We start from the raw sequence: 21,844 nt of genomic DNA, 5'->3' as shown, positions 1-21,844 counted from the left end.
TACTTAGTGTGCTCCAAGGTGGAGACAAAAGGTATAGTAGGTCCTCACACGACATGTGATCCTCTAAATGTTTTACCGTTTCATCAGGAGTATAATATCTGGAACCGAGTAACAAAATATACATAATAATCAAGGAAACAAAGACAGGAGTAAAGTATAACAAGCATGGTTGATAGATGGGGGAAGGGGAGCGCTGCCGTTTACCCATAGACCAGCGTACAGAGCCAAGGCCAAGGCACTGCTGATGTTCCCCTACGGCAGATATGGGGGACATGTACAAGTGGAGAAAACATATCCTCTGTACATGGGCGTCCGCTGAACTTTTTTCAGGGGGGGGCATCATTTTGAGGTCATCCATGTCATGAAGAGGAGGGGCTTAGTCAATATGACATTAAGCGCAGGCAGGCAAAGGTTTGAGAAACCTGATGCAACTAGCAGGCAACTAGCAATATCATAAGAAATGGAGCCCCCCCCCCCCCAAGGAAATTAAAACCTCCAGGATCAATGCCCGTTTCTGCAATAACAATCTACAGCTTTTCTGTCAGTTTCCGCAATAAAAATCGCCAGCATTGGTGTCAGTAGCAACAACAATAACCCCCTACATCGGTGCAGATTTCTAGAATAAAAACTTCAGCATCTGTACCAATGTACATAATAATGACCCTCAGCACTGGTGTCAGTTTCCGCACTAAAAACTCCCAGCATTTGGTGTCATTTTCTGAAATAATTGCCCCCAGCATAGATGGGAGGATATCAGGTTAGATACTTCCTAATGGCTCAGTCCCTAGGAACAGTAATGGATAATGGCCAACAGGCCCTCTTACCAGACCTAGGGAAACCGCAACAGTGATCCCTCTGGCTGGACGTTCGCTCACTCTGGGTTGCCTGGGGTGACTCTAGTCAGTCGTGTAGCATGCCTGTACCCTGGCAGCGGCTCTGTCTTTTTCCCTCTCTGGTCGTGTGGGTACAGCGGGGCTCCCTCTCTGGTAGTGTGGGTACAGCTGGGCTCTCTCTCTGAGTACAGCGTAGCTCTCTGGTTGGTGCGGGTACAGCGTGGCTCTCTGGTTGGTGCTGGTACAGCGTGGCTCTCTGGTTGGTGCGGGTACAGTGTGGCTCTCTGGTTGGTGCTGGTACAGCGTGGCTCTCTGGTTGGTGCTGGTACAGTGTGGCTCTCTGTTTGGTGCTGGTACATCGTGGCTCTCTGGTTGGTGCGGGTACAGCGTGGCTCTTTGGTTGGTGCGGGTACAGCGTGGCTCTCTGGTTGGTGCGGGTACAGCGTGGCTCTCTGGTTGGTCCGGGTACAGCGTGGCTCTCTGGTTGGTCCGGGTACAGCGTGGCTCTCTCTCTGGCTTCCCCCAGCATGAGCACAGTATTCTCTTTTTTCCTCTTGTAACCCCCCCCCCCAGCATAGTGCTTGCATGCTAGGGGCTTTAGCATGGTGTCTGTGGACACGCTGGGGCCACCACTCTTAAGGGACTACATTTCCCATGATGCCTCCAGTCCCCAGAATCTTCTGATTGGCCCTCTGCTGTGGCCAATCATGACGAGGAAAGCAGGAAGCAAGGCGGCGGCACGGTGAATCCAATTAGAGCCGCTCTCTCTCTCTTCTAGCTCCAGCTGACAGAGAGGGGGAGGGGGCAATCGGGGGAGATATACAGTACCGCCAGCCCGCAGCTCTCCTCTCCCTGTCACAGCACTGCTGCACCATTTACCAGAGAACTTGGCAGCGGTGCTGTGACAGGGAGAGGAGAGCCGAGGCTGTCTGTACTGTATATCTCCCCCGATCGCCCCCTTTCCCCTCTCTGTCAGCTGGAGCTAAAAGAGAGAGAGCGGCTCTAATTGGATTTGCCGCACCGCCACCTTGCTTCCTGCCCGCTGTTTTTCTCCACAAGGATCATGGCACTGGTTTCTAGGGGGCCCTATGGAACGGACGCCCATGCCTCTGTAGCAATTAAACAAAAATATACATGTATGTATAGATCATAAACATATGTATGACAAGAAAGGTAGGGTAAAGGGGAAAAGAAAACAGTGGGAGAAACCATAAAAGGAGAGGAAAGGAACATAGGTCCAGGGAATTGGAAGGGGAAACCAGAGAGGGGGAGAAGGAGGGGAGGGAGGAAAGGGAAACACAAGGAATGGGGGGGAGAGAGAAGAAAGGGAGGGGGAGGGCTATGAAAAAGAAAGGGAGAGAGGAAAACAGGGGAAAGAGAGAAAAAGGGCAGAAGGGGAAACAGGTCAGAGACTCCAATAGATATTTATAAATAGCTACCTTAACTGGCTGAGTAAAATCATATAGAGCCAAGGGGGGGAAGGAAACTAGGTAACAAGGAAACAAGGGTGCATAGAAAGGTACACTAGCCCCACATATTATCCAAAGAAGGGAAAAGTGGCTTGGGCCTTCTTGGCCCTTTGGCCTCGATCTGTGCGTGCATGCGCATTCACGATTCTTCGCGCATGCACACTGTGGGAGATCAGACTTGGCGATGTTTGTATTATATGTGGGGCTAGTAGTGTACCAATCTATGCACCATTGTAAGTTTTCCTTCTCCCCCCTTGGCTCTATATGTTTTTACTCTGCCAGTTGAGGTAGATATTTATAAACATCTATTGGAGTTTGTGACCCGATTCCCCTTCTGTTCTTTTTCCCTTCCACCCCATTTTCCTCTTTCCCTTCCTTTTCATAACCCTTCCCCCCCTTTCCTTTCTCCTTTTTCCCCCTCCCTTGCGTTTCCCTTTCCTCCCCCTTCTCCCTGTCCCCCCCTTCCCCCTCCTCCTTTTTCCTCCCGCCTTCTCTTTCCCTCCCCTCCTCTCCTCTCCCCCTCCCCCTCTCTCTGGTTTTCATCTTCCCCTTTTCATTCCCCTGGACCTGGGTACCTTTCTGCTTTCTCCCACTGTTTTCTTTTCCCCTTTCCCACCCCCTTCCTAGTCTTCCCTCTTTTCTTGCCATACATACAAAATACTAGTTCTGGTGACTATAAAAGAGTGATAACTGCCCATTTGTAACAACTTGAAATATACTGGGGATGATTTACTAAAACTGAAGCATGCAAAATTTGGTGCAGCTCTGCATAGAAACCAATCAGCTTCCAGGTTTTATCTTTAAAGCTTAATTGAACAAGCTGAAATAAGAAGCTGATTGGCGACCATGCACAGCTTCACCAGATTCTGTGTCCTCCAGTTTAAGTAAATACCACCCCCCCCCTACTGTGTCTACTTATATTAGGTCATACTAGACATGCTTTAATGACTAACAAATGTCTCTTACAAGAATGTAAATATTGTTACTTTCAAAATAATAATATGCAAGGTGCAAGTATGATGTTTAGAAATTTTACTTTTTCTTTTAAAACTACACTTGATTGGTATTCTTGATAACCAAAATGATAGAAAAGAGATAAAACATTAATTACAACAATCACAACTATCGTTTTCAACTCAAATGCTATCTAATTGAGTACATTTAAAATATATGTGTAATGCCGTGTAATTTAATATGATAAACTGCAACAATCAGCAATAGCTCAGTAAACACAAAAGGAGTGGATATGCTTTGTAATCAGTATACAGTGATAAGATGCTTACCCTATATCAGCACATACAGCATGTATGGTTCAGAAGATAAGTCAGTTCTAATGGGTGGTATGCAGTTTTCAGCCAATAGAAATGCATCTTGACCATTGTGAATGGTATCCTAATGCTTTAAAAACTGGCAAGATTTTCAGTTTAACGTGGAACTTTCTTGAATTGCCAAGCTGATCTAACGTGACTACACCAACTCCCGATCATCACAATGAGTCTATCTGCAAGTGAGAAGTCTGCTGTGCTTTCCATAGTGGGAAAGATTGGATCTCAGGGCAGTGCTCTGGGCTCTGAGGCTTTGACCAGGTAAGGTTCTTTTATTATTGGTTATATTTTATATAGACAAATACAGTGTGCAATTTCCACTGGATGTTTAATGTAACAGCACAGGAGTTCTTAGGTTAATATAACAAGTTAAACTTACAAAGTTGTATTTATTACATGGGTTACATCATTCTAGTTCTATGATCTATGTGTATAGTCTTTTTAAAAAGCTAAGATACTACTGATATAAATTATAACCTGTCCCTACCCTACAAAACAAAAAAATATGGTTTTCAGGGGAAGTCAAGCATCAATGAAAATTGCGAGGTAGATGTAAGTCATGGGTGCTCAACATGTGTCCATCCAGCTGTTGTGGAACTACAAGTCCAATCATGCCTCCAGGAGAAATGTTTGTAACTGTCAGTGCCTTGCAATGCCTCATGGGACTTGTAGTTCCACAAAAGCTGAAGTGCCACAAGTTGAGCACACATGGTGCAGGTCCTTAGTGATTGCTACTACTGGTATTTTATATACCACACATTATGTACCATTTGTGTGCAAATAGTTACCATCAAGGCATGAAACATGGAAATCATTTTGTCTAAGGTCAATTTCTTGAAGGACAGCACCGTTCTTCTGCTAGTGTTAACATCAGTGAAGAAATACAAATTTGATAACTTTGATTTCCTGGTGTCTATACAAACAGTAGGAAAAATGTGCTTACAGTTTAACAGGGAATTAGTTATTACTACAACCTACCAATAACCAGAGAAGCATCATATCCGGTCAGAAGTGTGTGTGGATAATGTTTATTTTTTTCTAATCATTTTAATGTATTAATATGTGTTTCTTTTTTGTTTTTCTTTTTGTTTAGGCTTCTCCTTAGCTTCCCTCAGACCAAGACTTATTTCACCCACTTTGACCAGACCCCTGGCTCTGCTGACCTCAACACACATGGTGGAAAGATCATAAATGCCCTTGTAGGTGCCGCCCATCACCTGGATGACCTTGCTGGCAACCTGTCCACCCTCAGTGACCTGCATGCCTACAACCTAAGAGTGGATCCAGGAAACTTTGCTGTAAGTAATACTGAATATTTCTATACAATAATAAGATAACTTGATTCAGGTGAACAAGTTGCATTGACTTAAATGTGTTTGCAGCATTATATAGTATTTAGGTGACCAATATACTGTAAATGTGTGTCAGTCTTTAGGAAAGTTTTTGGAAAGTTGTCATGACAAACATAGAGGCTGTTAATGCCGACCTGTGAAAAAATACTAGCTTCTGGTCTGTCATGATTATTCCCTACATTCACATTTTTCTCTGAGTCATATTTGTTATGAGTCATTAACTTGGAAGGAATTGAAGCCAGAGAGTAACCATTATAGGCAGGAAAGTTATGGTAGTATTGCATCCCTTGATTTGGAGAAGAGCACCTTCCACCAGATACTTTCATTGGGTACCTTTTAAAGAAGCAGTTTGCTCTGTAACTTTTAAAGGATAAGTCCTGCCTGAGCTCATTTGGCTGGGCTTCTTCTATGGGTAACAGGAGTGTAATTCGTTTTGCACTCCTGTCACCTGTTTTCAGCAGAGAGCGGTCTAAAGTCCACTCTCTGATGACGTCGCACAGATCAATCCAGGCCCCGCATTATCCCGACTCTGGGAGTCCGGATCTGCCAGGTGCCAGGACTGATGGCTGTCTCAGCCTCTCAGCACTCCAGTGAGCGTGGAGGGGCAGATTGGAGAGATGCTGATTGACAGTCAGCAGCTCTCTGCTCGGACCGATGCTGCATCCACCTAGGTAAGTATGATTCTACAATAACCCCCAAACCCATACTTCTCTTTTAAGAGTACATTAAATTAAAACAAAATATATATTTCAAAAAGCAGTTTGAACATTACTGTCCTTATTAAATAATACAAGTGTGTCTATGTACACAAAAATAATATATTCTCTATTTCTCTTTGCAGCTGCTGAATCACACTATCCAGGTGGTCTTGGCTTCTCACTTCCCCGGTGATTTCACTCCTGAGGTTCAGGCTGCCTTTGACAAATTCCTTGCTCTAGTCTCTGCAGTCCTCACCTCCAAGTACAGATAAATCCACCCTACATAACAGGCTACATCAGAAATTACAGAAAGTAAAACAACATGCAATGAAGTGTTCTCTGGGCCCATTTCAGTTACAACCTAGTTGCAATGTTTTTTGAAGTGTATTTACTTGTGTAAATTGTCCATCAAATATAAATCTGTTGTACTCTTAAATAAAACTGAAAATATTTTCTATTTCTGCCTCAACTGTATTATTATCTTTTTGTGTTTTGATGGTTTGTTATTAATGTATTCAATTGCTGCGTCTCTTTAAAAAAAATCAAACCAAGGGCTTACCATTACCAACTCAGTCTCAGACTTTATTAGTTTGAAGCAAAAAATTAGTGAAATCTCCCTCTCTCCCTGGTAGGAAGGGTGAACTTACTTAAAGCGGAGGTCCGCCCACAATGCAAAAATTTAAAAGCCACCAGCTGCACATACTGCAGCTGCTGACTTTTAATATTTGGACACCTACCTGTCCTGGAGTCCAGCGATGTCTCCATCAGCTGTCGGGTGCATGCCACCTCCTTTGCAAGTAAGGAAACCCAGCAGTGAAGCCTTACAGCTACACGCTGGGAAACCTACTGCGCATGCGGAATTTGCCTGTTTGGATTCCTAAATCTATTTTCAAATCCATTCATGGTTTAGTATCAGAATTTATATGGCAGAGGAGGGTGGCTAGACTTAAGCTTGAGGTGTTACAACAGCCTTGGAAAGAAGGGGGTCTAGCTGTGCCCAATTTTTACAAATACTTCTTAGCGGGACAGTTGGTAGCTCACTGGTCCATATGATGATGCTGCGGTTGCCCTTGAGGTGGCACTCGTGGATTCCTATGAACAGTGGGCCCATTTATAATGTCTTAACCAATTCTATGTGGTTAGTGTTACATACTTGGATGGTTGCCCATGGTAAGGAATTTAGGAGTCCCTTCCCACTCTCACCTCATGCCCCTTTGTGGAGGAATCCCAATCTGCCACATTTTTTTGCCTTTGAAGATCCAGTGGTCTGGATGAAATTTGGTGTGTAGTGATTGTCACCAGCGCAAACAAATCTATTATAAATTATTTTAACCTGCTGCAGTACTGTGTAAACCTCCGAAGAGGTTTTAGATATGGAAATAAGTTTAAAAAATACTTATATGTGATACAATAAAGTGCTAAATCATATACAGTGATGTACGTGATAAACCACTATAAATAAAATATAATAACAATATCCCGCTCTCGTGGGCGTATACAATTGCGTAATGCTATGTGCATCTACTATGCCAACAGACAAAATTTAAATAAATAAGTGACAATGTCAAAATCTCTCAGAAATGTGAATATATAAAGAAAAATTGTGTTCAAATCCAGCTCTCTTGAGCATGTAAATTGTGCGTAATGCGTAATGCTATAAGCAACTATTTTGCCAGCAAACAAATATACATACAAGTGTAATTATATATATAAAAAAATATAAAATAAATAAATATATATATATATATATATATATATATATAAAGTTCAAAATAATTTGGTATATCAAAGTTCATGTGCATTCATGTTGTAACATATCCCAAATGGCATGGGAAAAACACAACTACACATTTAGAGTCCAATGAGGGAATAGTGTGGTGATTAATCCTGGTGCTCTGTCTCATGCATATAGGGGGCTCCTTTTTCTTCCACCCGACAGAAATAAGTGCTACCACCACCAACTGCTGAAATGCACACTCACCAGACCCCAGCTGGTAATGGGCCAAAAACTTAATCCACTTTAATCGATGGGTATGTCCTCCTTTTTCTCACAAGATTTTCCTCAATGCCTCAAAAAACAAGGGGCTCATCATGGTGTAGTACATATAAAAGGTTTTGTTTATTTAAAAAATATAAAATCAAACTACTCACAAAAGAGGTGCTTTAAGACCAGCACCTGGTGTCTTTGGCAGTTTCGGGCTTAGACAGCCGCTCACCAGCTTATCTTTGGGGTGCGTGCCCGACTTCTGCTACACTGTGGTCCCACAGGTCAACATGCACTCCCTCTATCCACCTGGCTTCTACGCGTTTCGCAAATCTGCGTCATCAGGAAAGCTGATTCGGGATTACATATTTTTTTTTTTTATATATAGACAACACACCAAACACAGTTTAAACATGTAAAGCCCCATACACACTATCAGTTTTCCTGCAGGTTTTTCTCTTTAGGTTTACCAAAACCATGTAGTGCAAGGGCCTGCCTGATTGCATACAAATTGAAACTCTTGAGGTTTGACCTCATATTAGATGGTTTTGGTAAACCTGAAGAGAAAACCTGCAGGGAAACTGATAGTGTGTATGGAGCTTCTGAGTTTTGTACTCAGGGTCTGCCGTTGAATCCATAATAAGGGAGGATGAGCTCCAAAAGCTGGCATTGTTCTGCAAGGGGGGCTCACTGTATGCATATCTTCTGGGATTGTCCTGGTATACAGAAATACTGGAAGGATATTTTGATGTGTGTACAGGAGGTAGAGCTGCACGATTCTGGGAAAAATGATAATCGCGATTCTTTTGCATAAAATGAAGGTCACGATTCTCTCACGATTCTCATTTTTTTTTTATTTAAAGTGGTAGTAAACCCTGTTCTTGTTTTTGTTTTGTTTTTTAAACCTACCTGAACGCCAAAAGCCATAATGAGCTAGTATGCACCGCATACTAGCTCATTATGAAATACTTACCTTGGAACGAGTCGTAGGGAACGTACCTGGTCCACGCTGAGGGAGATGTCATCTTGCCTCAACGTGTCTTCCGGGTATTGCCGCTGCATCGCTGTGAGTGGCTGGAGTGTCGATGTCGTCACGCACGGGAGACTTCTTGCCGGCAAGGTCTGGCAGCTGCCTGGCCTTTAGCCGAGGATGCCCGCTGCGCATGCGCCGCTTCAGTCAGCGGCGCATTGCGAGGGGAATGTCTCCTAAACCATTCAGGTTTAGGAGATATTCTTTATACCTACTGGTAAGCCTTATTATAGGGCTTACCTGTAGGTAAAAGTGGTAGTACAGAGTATACTACTACTCTAAAGTTATTTTCAACACAAAACGGAGCTTATATGCTTAAATAAAGTATATGTATATCTGACAGACTGTTTCCATGTTACATTTCAAAAGCCTCAGCAAACCTGCTGACCTTACATGCTTGCTAATGTGAAAGAACAACTCTGATTTTCACATTTAACTAAATGTGAAAATCAGAGGTATTCTGTCACATTAGCAAGCATGTGAGGTTTGCTACTGCTTTTAAAATTTAACATGGAAACTGTCTCTCCGATTTTCATATACTTTATTTAAACATATATAGCCGGATTTTCATAGTGTGGCGCATCTTTTGGCCGGCATAGCGCATCTCATATGCGCTACGCCGGCGTAACAGAGAGGCAAGACCAGTATTCACAAAGCACTTGCTCCGTATGTTCCGGCGGCGTAGCGTAAATTGGCCGGCGTAAGCCCGCCTAATTCAAAGTAGCAAGGAAGTGGGCGTGATCTATTAAAATAAAGCGTAACCCCATGTAAATGAAGGGCCGAACGAACGGCGCATGCGCGCATGCTCAGAATCACGTTGCATATACTCCCTAAGATACGACGGCTCAATGCCTATGACATGAACGTAACCTACGCCCAGCCCCATTCACGTACGACTTACGCAAACGACGTAAAATACGACGGCTGTTCCGACGTCCATACCTTTGCATGGGCTGCGCCTCCTATTTGGTGGTTTAACTTTACGCCGGACGTACGCCTTACGTAAACGGCGTATACTACTCCGACGGGCGCAAGTACGTTCGTGAATCGGCGTATCTCGGTCATTTGCATATTCGACGCGTAAATCAATGGAAGCGCTCCTTGCGGCCAGAGTAAATATGCGCCCAAGATACGACGGCGTAGGAGACTTACGTCAGTCAGATGGAGCCAAAATTCAGGCGTATCTTATTTCAAGCATCATGCGCATAAATACGACGGTGCATCAGTGCACTTACGTGGCGTATCAGAAGATACGTTGGCGTAAGTGTCTGTGAATCGGGGCCATAAGCTGCGTTTTGTGTTGAAAATAACTGTGAAAGTTATTACTCTGTTGGGTGTAACAAGATGTCCGCTTGCCCCCCTTCTAACTAACATTACTGTACAGGAGTTTGGGGTGGAGCAAGATGGCGGCGACGAAACGTCACTTCCTGACGAGACAGCCGCCGCCGGGTGCACCGAAGATGGCCGCTCTCCGGAGCTTGGCCGAAGCCGGGGACTTTACTATGGCCGCACCCGAAAATCACGGGTCATCCGACCTGGAGATCGTTGGGGGGGGTGAATCGAGATTGCGATTAATTTATGATTAATCGTGCAGCTCTAACAGGAGGTGACAACTATCTCTTTAAGTCCTTCTGTAAGGCACTGCCTGCTTGGGCTGGTGGATGATTTGGCCCCTACTACAGCTGTATACGGACCTTACTTACTCTATTATTTATTCATGATAGGAAACACGTAGTTCTGTCTTGGAAGCGTTCTACTCCTCCATCGATAGATTCCTGGAAGGTTTCAGTGATTAGGGCACTACCCTTTTAAGAAAGCCACATATCTGAACAGGGGGTGCTTCTCAAATTTGATAAGGTCCTGGGCGGATGGATGGCCTCACCTCTCACTGTAAGGCCGGGTACACACGAGAGGATTTATCCGCGGAAACATTGGACTGGATTCCAGCGGATCGATTTCTTAGCATGTCAAGAAATTTTGATCCGCTGGAAATCCATCCCCGGGGACAAAAATCTGCGGAAACAGATCCGCTGGATGGTACACACCAGGGGATCTATCCGCTGGAACTGGTCCGCGGATCAATTCCAGCGGATCGATCCTCTCGTGTGTACGGGGCCTAACAGACTAGTTTTAACCTTTTGTTAATGTTATCCTTTCTGTTCTATGAGACTTTCTGATATGCACCTTATCACCTCCGACAAGGTGGGTTGGTGGGATTTCAGCAAAATTGTATGGTGGGACACACAAATTACATTCTCTGGAGAGTTTTGGTCGTTTTTTTAACATGGATCCTCATGCTTTTAGTTAATTATGGGGGGGGGGGGGTTGTGTCTCTTCTTAGAAGGCCATGTGGGTCAGGTTGGCAAGCTTCACAGGCTATGTTCATGTACATGTCCAATGTTATACACTTTTTTTATGTACTATTAGGTAGATTCAGTAAGAGTTAGGCCGGCTTATCAGTAGATAAGCCGACCTAACTCAGAATCTACGCCGACTTATGTTTAGGTGTATGCTCAAACAGAGATACGCTTAAACATATCTAAGATACGACGGCTTGCGCCGTCGTATCTTAGATTGCAATATTTCAGATGGCCGCTAGGTGGCGCTTCCATTGCGGTCGGCGTAGAATATGTAAATGAGAAGATACGCCAATTCTCGAACGTACGCCCGGCCGCCGCATTACTTTTACGCCGTTTACGTAAGCAATTATCAGGCCTAAAGTTATTCCATCAATAAGATAGAATAACAATGTTAAAGTATGGCCGCCGTTCCCGCTTCAAGATTCAAAATTTTTACGTTGTTTGCGTAAGTCGTCCGCGAATAGCGATTTACGTTGTTTACGTCCACGTCGAAATCAATAGGCCCGTGCGGCGGACATAGCCGCAATGCACACTGGGAAATGTAGGCGCCCGGCGCATGCGCAGTAAGATAAAAAGGCAAAAACGTAAGGTCAAGCCTTATTATCATAAAACACGCCCCCTCTTACACACATTTGAATTCGGCGCCCTTACGCCCGCCCGCTTTAGGCGACGCCGTAAGTTAGCAGGCAAGTACATTGTGAATCATGTACTTGCCTCGCTAACTTACGGCGGCTTGGCTTAAATTCCTTAAGCTACGCCGCCGCAAAGTTAGGCATAGGTACCTGAATCTACCTATATATGTTTTGTTTTGTTTTTTGGGATGGCTGATCGTATTGTGGTGTACGGTCTTTGAATGTTTTATTGAATACTGTATTTGTTATTGAAAACAATAAAAGAAACCAGGTTTTGGGCTAATTAAAAAATAAATACAAAACTCTCAATTTATCATCTGTTTAATCAAATATTTACAGTGAACATGGGTTTTCATGACTGATATTTATTTGACACAATTTAGTAAAACTTAACAGCACCACAAGCATTCAACTTTCCAGTATCTACAAATTTAAATTAATTACAGTGTAGGTATAGCCAAAATATCTTTCTTCTAGTTTTTGGATACACTAGGGAGGTTTTAAATAATGATGCCCATTTTTCAGGAAATTAAATAATGGGAAACGCAGACATAAAACAAAAATAAAGGTTTTACACCTTCCCTATTCAATGCACAATGAAAAATGGCTATATGTACACAATGGTAAAGAAGGCAGTATACAATATACATAGAGCACAATGCATTTCCACCCAGTTCAAACACAATTACCAAACAAAACTATATGATGATATAAGGCCAAACCTAAACAATCCAATCAAATGGTTTTACATCGGGCAGGTGTGGAAAATGCTGTCAATGAATAATGCTTTCAGAAATAGAAATGTTAATAGTTTAGTTTTATCAATTAACAAAATGGAAAGTAAATAAACATAAGAGGAATCCCAAATCATATCAATATTTAAAGTGACCACCCTTTGCCTTCAAAACCGCATTAATTCTTGTGCAAGTGTACAAAGTGTACAAATATAAGAATTGCTGATGGGTTGAAGCCAAAGGACAGTCACACCAAATATTGATTTGATTTAGATTTTTATTTTCTTTGCTCACTTTGTATTTTGTAAATTGATAAAAATTAACGATTTTTGAAAGCATTCCTACTTTACAGCATTTCTTCACACCTGCCTAAAATTTTTGTACCGTACTGTACATATATGGAAAATATCTTCAGGTTCTGGTTTCTGCATTGCCATCATAGGCTGTTGGTTCAGCTAAAGGATGCCAGTGAAATTACAAACCCATCCATACACCAGGTTGCTATTGATTGTCAGTAAAGTTTCCCATTTATAATGAAACATTTCAGATTGCTGCTGCTTCTGCCAGTGCAGTCTGTCTGGGTCTTGTTTTCTACTGTCCCTGCTAAGTTTGTAATTTTTTTTGCAGTCCAATGTATTGGGTTATAACAGTTTACTCACTCTGAGTCTATACACTTACAACCAAGCAGCCAACAGGAGAATGAGAGTTTACTCTACTCTTCCAGGTATTGGTCCTAGGAGTACTGACACAGTGTATGCAAACTTGCTTATGGCCTCTCCATACCCAACCGTAGTGTGCCGTGTGTGGCTAAGATATCTAGTTAGTATGATACTAAAGCTAGCCATACACTAGAGTATTTTGACAGCCAGCGCCCAATATTTGGCAGGCTAGATTTTCTGTTTAGTGTAGATCTACAGTATGTGTGTAAGTATAGTATAAACTCTAGGATGAGAAATTGAGAACAAAGACAGTTCCCCTACTAGTCTCCAAAGACAGGAAAATGTTGTAATTGCTGCCGCAGACCCTGTTCCCTACTCCAGGGACAGCTGCTCCTCCCGAACCCAGTTGTCCCATATTTTAGCAATTTGTACAGGGGAAGGGCCTTGTTTATGAGGGCTCTCCATTGCTGTACAGTCGGTGGGGAGCTCCCCTTCAACTGCAGCAGAATCGCCTTCCTGGCATAGAAGGGCTCATAGAACACAAAAAGTTTCTTAGACTGGGGAGTTGCCAATGTTTCCACTATCCCAAGCAACAGTGGTATCGGGTCACAGGGCACTGTCAGTTTGCCAACCGAGTTAATAACATTGACTACTCCCCTCCAGAAAGCCTGTAGATGCTGGCAAGACCAGACAACATGGAAAAAGGAATCCTCCTCTGAATTACACTTAGGGCAAGCTGGACTGCTGTTTGGATATATTCTAGATAGGCGTTGTGCGGAGAAATACACTCTGTGCATAAACTTTAGCTGAATAAACCCGTCTCTGGCGGACCAAGGTGAGGTACTGCTGGATGCCCTCCTCCCAGTCGTAATCAGCCAGAGCAGGTATGTCCGCCTGCCACACCGAGAACAACTGCGAGAGCTTGGATGAGTCCAACCCCACCAGTACTGAATAAAGGGCGGAGAGAGGTTTAGTCATCTCCACCGTACTTAGCAGCTGCTTGACCCCAGTAGTCTCCAGCACAGGAGATACAGGGATCGATATGCACGACGGAGCTGCAGGTATCGGAAAAACACACAGTTAGGTAGCCCTTTCTGCCGCTTCAGGATGTCAAACGTGACTAGGCCATCAGGGGACATTACGTCAGCCAGAGTCTTGACTTCATACCGAGCCCATGCAGGATCTGGAATAGTACGGAAATGAGGCAACCATGGATTTCCCCGCAATGGAGTGTGAGGGGACCAGCCATTGGGTTTCTGAACCCTGGTCTTAACTATCTCCCATACCCTTAGAGTAGTTCTCATCGAGGAGGTGATATTGGGATTCGACCTTGGCCCTCGGAGCATTAAGTTCCCCAAATACGACCCCAGCAACACCGCCTCCAATGTTGATGCAGGGTTGGACAGTTCCTCCGCTAGCCACCATCTAAGTGTAACCAGGACCACCGCCCTGTAATATTTAAGAAAACATGGTAGGGCAAGGCCCCCCCAGCGATATGGACAATTGAAGGGTGGACCTAGCTATTCTGGGGACACTACCATTCCAGATTAAGGAGGTTAAGCAGGCTGTCCAGTTTTTTAAAGAATGCACTGGGGATACGTACCGGGGTCTGTCTAAAGATATAAAGAAATTTAAGCAGCACTGACATTTTAATGAGGTTGACTCTACCTACCGGAGTGAGGGGCAATGTTTTCCAGGCAGCGCACTTCTGAGTTAAGAGGGACAGCACCGGGGGAAAAATGTACTATGTTAGTACCGATTGGACAAAATACACATTGAATAAAATAACGTTTTTTATTTATTCAAAGAGATAAAAAGAGGATATCCAAATACAGATAAGTACATAATTTCCAAAGTTCATACCAAAATAGTATAGTAAAATATAATATAATACAGTAATAGTAAAATACAGATTGTCTATACTGTACATGTGTGTCACTGATACTTAGTGTGCTCCAAGGTGGAGACAAAAGGTATAGTAGGTCCTCACACGACATGTGATCCTCTACTTCATCAGGAGTATAATATCTGGAACCGAGTAACAAAATATACATAATAATCAAGGAAACAAACACAGGAGTAAAGTATAACAAGCATGGTTGATAGATGGGGAAGGGGAGTGCTGCCGCTTACCCATAGACCAGTGCACAGAGCCAAGGCCAATGCACCGCTGACGTTCCCCTACGGTATATATGGGGACATGTACAAGTGGAGAAAACGTATCCTCTGTAGCAATTAAACAAAAATATACATGTATGTATAGATCATAAACATATGTATGACAAGAAAAGAGGGAAGAAAGGAGGGAAAAGGGGGGGCAGTAGGGTAAAGAGGAAAAGAAAAAAGTGGGAGAAACCATAAAAGGGGAGGAAAGGAACATAGGTCCAAAGAATTGGAAGGGGAAACCAGAGAGAGGGAGAAGGAGGGGAGGGAGGAAAGGGAAACACAAGGAATGGGGGGGGGGGGAAGAAGGAAGGAAGGGGGAGGGCTATGAAAAAGCAAGGGAGAGAGGAAAACAGGGGGAAGGAGAGAAAATAGGCAGAAGGGGAAACAGGTCAAAGACTCCAATAGATATTTATAAATAGCTACCTTAACTGGCTGAGTAAAATCATATAGAGCCGAGGGGGAGAAGGAAACTAGGTAACAAGGAAACAAGGGTGCATAGAAAGGTACACTAGCCCCACATATTATCCAAAGAAGGGAAAAGTGGCTTGGGCCTTCTTGGCCCTTTGGCCTCGATCTGTGCTTGCATGCGCATTCACGATTCTTCTTGCGCACTGTGGTAGATCAGACTTGGCGATGTTTGTATTATATGTGGGGCTAAGAGTGTACCAATCTATGCACCCTTGTAAGTTTTCCTTCTCCCCCCTTGGCTCTATATGTTTTTACTCTGCCAGTTCAGGTAGATATTTATAAACATCTATTGGAGTTTGTGACCCAATTCCCCTTCTGTTCTTTTTCTCTTCCACCCCATTTTCCTCTTTTCCTTCCTTTTCATAACCCTTCTCCCCCCTTTCCTTTCTCCCCCTCCCTTGTGTTTCCCTTTCATCCCCCCTTCTCCCTGTCTCCCCCTTCCCCCTCCTCCTTTTCCTCCCGCCTTCTCTTTCCCTCCCCATCACTCCTCCTTTCCCCCCTCCCCCCTATGTCTGGTTTTCATCTTCCCCTTTTCATTTCCCTGGACCTGGGTACCTTTCCTGCTTTCTCCCACTGTTTTCTTTTCCCCTTTGCCACCCCCTTCCTTTTCTTCCCTCTTTTCTTGCCATACATATGGAATATTAGTTCTGGTAAGTCTGGTGACTATAAAAGAGTGATTACTGCCCATTTTTAATAACTTGACATATACTGGGGATGATTTACTATAACTGAAGCATGCAAAATTTGGTGCAGCTCTGCATAGAAACCAAAGAGCAAGGAGCTGATTGGCGACCATGCACAGCTTCACCAGATTCTGTGTCCTCCAGTTTAAGTAAATCCCCCCCTTACTGTGTCTACTTATATTAGGTCATACTAGACATGCTTTAGTGACTAACAAATGTCTCTTACAAGAACATAAATCTTGTTACTCAATAATGGTATATAGGGTGCAAGTATGATGTTGTTTAGAAATTAGACTTTTTCTTTTAAAACTACACTTGATTGGTATTCTTGATAACCAAAATGATAGAAAAGAGATGAAACATTAATTATAACAATCACAACTATCGTTTTCAACTCAAATGCTATCTAATTGAGTACATTTAAAATATATGTGTAATACCGTGTAATTTAATATGTTAAACTGCAACGATCAGCAATAGCTCAGCAAACACAAAAGGAGTGGATATGCTGTGTAATCAGTATATAGTGATAAGATGCTTACCCTATATCAGCACATACAGCATGTAAGGTTCAGAAGATAAGTCAGTTCTAATGGGTGGTATGCAGTTTTCAGCCAATAGAAATGCATCTTGGCCATTGTGAATGGTATCCTAATGCTTTAAAAACTGGCAAGATTTTCAGTTTAACGTGGACCTTTCTTGAGTTGCCAAGCTAATCTAACGTGACTACACCAACTCCCGATCATCACAATGAGTCTATCTGCAAGTGAGAAGTCTGCTGTGCTTTCCATAGTCGGAAAGATTGGATCTCAGGGCAGTGCTCTGGGCTCTGAGGCTTTGACCAGGTAAGGTTCTTTTATTATTGGTTATATTTTATATAGACAAATACAGTGTGCAATTTCAACTGGATGTTTAATGTAACAGCACAGGAGTTCTTAGGTTAATGTAACAAGTTAAACTTACAAAGTTGTATTTATTACATGGGTTACGTCATTCTAGTTCTATGATCTATGTGTATAGTCTTTTTAAAAAGCTAAGATACTACTGATAGAATTTATAACCTGTCCCTACCCTACAAAACAAAAAAATATGGTTTTCAGGGGAAGTCAAGCATCAATGAAAATTGAGAGATAGATGTAAGTCATGGGTGCTCAACATGTGGCCCTCCGGCTGTTGTGGAACTACAAGTGCAATCATGCCTTCAGGAGTAATGTTTTTTAACTGTCAGTGCCTTGCAATGCCTCATGGGACTTGTAGTTCCACAAAAGCTGGAGTGCCACAGGTTGAAGACCCATGGTGTAAGTCCTTAGTGATTGTTACTCAGTGTATTTTATATATCACACATTATGTACCATTTGTGTGCAAATATTTACCATCAATGCATGAAACAAGGAAATCATTTTGACTAAGGTCAATTTCTTGAAGGACAGCACCGTTCTTCTTCTGCTAGTGTTAACATCAGTGAAGGAATACAAACTTGATAACTTTGATTTCCTGGTGTCTATACAAACAGTAGGAAAAATGTGCTTACAGTTTAACAGGGAATTAGTTATTACTATAACCTACCAAAAACCAGAGAAGCATCATATCCGGTCAGAAGTGTGTGTGGATAATTTTTTTTTTTTCAAATCATTTCCATGTATTAATATCGGTTTCTTTTTTGTTTTTCTTTTTGTTTAGGCTTCTCCTTAGTTTCCCTCAGACCAAGACTTATTTCACCCACTTTGACCTGACCCCTGGCTCTGCTGACCTCAACACACATGGTGGAAAGATTATAAATGCCCTTGTAGGTGCCGCCAATCACCTGGATGACCTTGCTGGCAACCTGTCCACCCTCAGTGACCTGCACGCCTACAACCTAAGAGTGGATCCAGGAAACTTTGCTGTAAGTAATACTGAATATTTCTATACAATAATAAGATAACTTGATTCCGGTGAACAAATTGCATTGCTCTTAAATGTGTTTGCAGCATTATAAAATATTGAAACTCAGTTGTCATGACAAACATAAAGGCTGTTAATGCCGACCTTTGAAAAAATACTAGCTTCTGGTCTATCATGATTATTCCCTACATTCACATTTTTCTCTGAGTCATATTTTTTATGGGCCATTAACTTAGAAGGTATTGAAGCCAGAGAGTAACCTTTAGAGGCAGGAAAGTTATGGTAGTATTGTATCCCTTGATTTGGAGAAGAGCACCTTCTATTAGATACTTCCATTGAGTACCCTTTTAAAGAAGCAGTTTGCTCTGTAACCTTTAAAGGATAAGTCCTGCCTGAGCTCATTTGGCTGGGCTTCTTCTATGGGTAACAGGAGTGTAATTCGTTTTGCACTCCTGTCACCTGTTTTCAGCAGAGAGCGGTCTGAAGTCCACTCTCTGCTGACGTCACACAAATCAGTCCAGGCCCCACATCATCCTGACTCTGGGAGTCCGGATCTGCCAGGTGTCTGGACTGATAGCTGTCTCAGCCTCTCAGCACTCCAGTGAGCGTGGAGGGGCAGATTGGAGAGATGCTGACTGACAGTCAGCAGCTCTTTGCTTAGAGAGCTGAGAGAACCGAGCCATCTGCGATGTTTGATCGCACGGATCTCAGTGAAGAGGCGCCGTGGGACAGATGCAGCATCGGACTGATGCTGCATCCACCTAGGTAAGTATGATTCTACAATAACCCCCAAACCCTTATTTCTCTTTTAAGAGTACATTAAATTAAAAAAATATATATATTTCAAAAAGCAGTTTGAACATTACTGTCCTTATTAAATAATACAAGTGTGTCTATTTACACAAAAATAATATATTCTCTATTTCTCTTTGCAGCTGCTGAATCACACTATCCAGGTGGTCTTGGCTTCTCACTTCCCCGGTGATTTCACTCCTGAGGTTCAGGCTGCCTTTGACAAATTCCTTGCTCTAGTCTCTGCAGTCCTCACCTCCAAGTACAGATAAATCCACCCTGCATAACAGGCTACATCAGAAATTACAGAAAGTAAAACAACATGCAATGAAGCGTTCTCTGGGCCCATTTCAGTTACAACCTAGTTGCAATGTTTTTTTAAGTGTATTTACTTGTGTAAATTGTCCATCAAATATAAATCTGTTGTACTCTTAAATAAAACTGAAAATATTTTCCATTTCTGCCTCAACTGTATTATTATCTTTTTGTGTTTTGATGGTTTGATATTAATGTATTCAATTAATGTGTCTCTTTAAAAAAAATCAAACCAGGGGTATACCATTACCAACTCAGTCTCAGACTTTATTAGGTTGAAGCAAAAAATTTGTGCTTGGTGAAATCTGCCTCTCTCCCTGGTAGGAAGGGTGAACTTACTTAAAGCGGAGGTCCGCCCACCAATGCAAAAATTTAACAGCCAGCAGCTACACATACTGCAGCTGCTGACTTTTAATATTCGGACACTTACCTGTCCTGGAGTCCAGCGATGTCTAGATCAGCTGTCGGGTGCATGCCACCTTCTTACCGAGTAAGAAAACCCAGCAGTGAAGCCTTACAGCTACACGCTGGGAACCCTACTGCGCATGCACAAGGCTCCGCTCCTCTCTCCTACTGGCCAGGGAAAGAGGAGGGAGCCCAGGCGGTGACATCAATACCTACGGCTGAGGCTCCCGGAAGTTGGAACAGAATACCTGTGAAAGATAGGTATCCTGACCCTCGAAAAGAGGAGTACAACGAGCGGAAGTTCCACTTTTGGGACTCCGCTTTATAGGAGAAGTCCAGCAAAAGCTATTTTGTCTGGGCTTCTCCTATGGATCACTTGAGTGCAAATCAAATCAAGTCCCCTCTCTGCTGATGTCACAGAAATCAGTCCAGGCACCGTGTCATCCCGACAATGGCAGTCTGGATCCGCCACGTGCCTGGACTGACACCCTTCTTAGGCTCTCAGCAAGCCGCTGGGAGCCTGAGATGGCTACTCCCTGCCCCTCAACAGCTCAGCACTCTAGTGAGCGAGGAGGGAGCAGAGCGGAGAGCTGCTGTTTGACAGTCAGCAGCTCTCTGCTGGGGGAGCTGTGAGAACCGAGCCATCGGCGGTGTTCGATCTTTCGGTTCTCAGTGTAGAGGCACCGGGGGACAGATGCAGCATCAGACCGATGCTGCATCCACCTAGGTGAGCATAAAACTGAAAAATCCCTCAAGCCCCATACACACTATCAGTTTTCCTGATGGTTTTCTTTTCAGGTTTACTAAAACCATCTAATATGAGGTCAAACCTTAAGCGTTTAAATTTGAATGCAATCAGGCAGGTCCTTGTACTACATGGTTTTGGTAAACCTGAAGAGAAAACCAGCAGGAAAACTGATAGTGTGTATGGGGCTTTACTTCTCTTTTAAAATTAAGCTTCTACCCCTCTTTCCCCCGCTGTATACATTGCGGAATTTGCCTGTTTGGATTCCTAAATCTATTTTCAAATCCATTCATGGTTTAGTATCAGAATTTATATGGCAGAGGAGGGTGGCTAGACTTAAAGGGTCACTAAAGGAAAAAAATGTTTTGCCTAAAATTAATGTCTGCAAGGTAGACAGACAGAATAGTGTAATGATTCTGTTAAAAAACAAGTAAATACCTATTAAATTCCTTCATCTATATCACCTCCGGCATTCTAGTTTCTGTTCTCTCATTCACTTCCTGGTTGCATCGTTTTTTTCATGTAAGAACTACATTTCCCAGTATGAATTGCGGCACACCCAGTAATTCACACCTCCTTGAAGTCTCTAACACGTATAGAGCTTCCTGCCGCACAGATGTAGTTCCCAGGAGGGGGTGAGCACGTTACTCACCACCGCAGTAAAGCCTCCCATCACGGTGGTGAGTAAAATCAGGCAAGCAGGAAGTGAACAGAACAGAGAAGAAATAGATCGACTTCTGAGCAAAAACGAACAATGAGGAAGTGAAAAGAGGAATGTCTGCAGGTAAAGGATGCTTATTATGAAAAAAAAAAATCCTTTACAACCCCTTTAAGCTTGAGGTGAGGGGAGCCTAGCTGTGCCCAATTTTTACAAATACTTCTTAGCGGGACAGTTGGTAGCTCACTGGTCCATATGATGATGCTGCGGTTGCCCTTGAGGTGGCGCTCGTGGATTCCTATGAACAGTGGGCCCATTTATAATGTCTTAACCAATTCTATGAGGTCAGTGTTACATGCTTGGATGGTTGCCCATGGTAAGGAATTTGGGAGTCCCTTCCCACTCTCACCACATGCCCCTTTGTGGAGGAATCCCAATCTGCCACAATTTTTTGCCTTTGAAGATCCAGTGGTCTGGATGAAATTCGGGATTACATTTTTTATATATATATATATATATATATATATATATATATATATATATATATATATATATATATATACACACAGCTAAGACAAGCATACCAAACACAGTTTAAACTGTAAGGCCCCGTACACACGAGAGGATCGATCCGCTGAAATTGATCCGCTGA

At 43.0% G+C, this 21,844-nt stretch overlaps 3 protein-coding genes across 6 annotated transcripts in view; 2 read left to right on the top strand and 1 right to left on the bottom strand.

Annotated features, from left to right (window-relative positions):
- The window catches only part of RALYL (RALY RNA binding protein like), a 1,196,807-nt gene that overhangs the window by 648,819 nt on the left and 526,144 nt on the right, over positions 1 to 21,844 (bottom strand). The window lies entirely within an intron of this gene.
- LOC120941234 (hemoglobin subunit alpha-3-like) lies at positions 3,622 to 6,134 on the top strand. The gene is made up of 3 exons (XM_040354541.1): positions 3,622 to 3,888; positions 4,721 to 4,925; positions 5,821 to 6,134. The coding sequence occupies exons 1-3, from the start codon at positions 3,794 to 3,796 to the stop codon at positions 5,947 to 5,949; spliced, it is 429 nt and encodes a 142-aa protein (XP_040210475.1). The 5' UTR covers positions 3,622 to 3,793; the 3' UTR covers positions 5,950 to 6,134.
- LOC120941233 (hemoglobin subunit alpha-3) lies at positions 17,079 to 19,494 on the top strand. Its single transcript, XM_040354540.1, has 3 exons — positions 17,079 to 17,238; positions 18,074 to 18,278; positions 19,213 to 19,494. The coding sequence occupies exons 1-3, from the start codon at positions 17,144 to 17,146 to the stop codon at positions 19,339 to 19,341; spliced, it is 429 nt and encodes a 142-aa protein (XP_040210474.1). The 5' UTR covers positions 17,079 to 17,143; the 3' UTR covers positions 19,342 to 19,494.

Source organism: Rana temporaria, chromosome 5 (assembly GCF_905171775.1).
Source record: "Rana temporaria chromosome 5, aRanTem1.1, whole genome shotgun sequence".
NCBI classification, from domain to species: Eukaryota; Metazoa; Chordata; class Amphibia; order Anura; family Ranidae; genus Rana; species Rana temporaria.
The sequence above is the reverse complement of the archived record's forward strand: the minus strand, read 5'-3'. Positions and strand labels throughout refer to the sequence as shown.

What these genes read in the sequence shown, in the direction of transcription:
- LOC120941234 (XM_040354541.1), top strand. Translation starts at nt 3,794, where the DNA reads ATGAGTCTATCTGCAAGTGAGAAGTCTGCTGTGCTTTCCATAGTGGGA. An exon ending in GGCTCTGAGGCTTTGACCAG is followed by an intron (nt 3,889 to 4,720) that starts GTAAGGTTCTTT and finishes CTTTTTGTTTAG; the next exon opens with GCTTCTCCTTAGCTTCCCTC. An exon ending in TGGATCCAGGAAACTTTGCT is followed by an intron (nt 4,926 to 5,820) that starts GTAAGTAATACT and finishes TTCTCTTTGCAG; the next exon opens with CTGCTGAATCACACTATCCA.
- LOC120941233 (XM_040354540.1), top strand. Translation starts at nt 17,144, where the DNA reads ATGAGTCTATCTGCAAGTGAGAAGTCTGCTGTGCTTTCCATAGTCGGA. An exon ending in GGCTCTGAGGCTTTGACCAG is followed by an intron (nt 17,239 to 18,073) that starts GTAAGGTTCTTT and finishes CTTTTTGTTTAG; the next exon opens with GCTTCTCCTTAGTTTCCCTC. An exon ending in TGGATCCAGGAAACTTTGCT is followed by an intron (nt 18,279 to 19,212) that starts GTAAGTAATACT and finishes TTCTCTTTGCAG; the next exon opens with CTGCTGAATCACACTATCCA.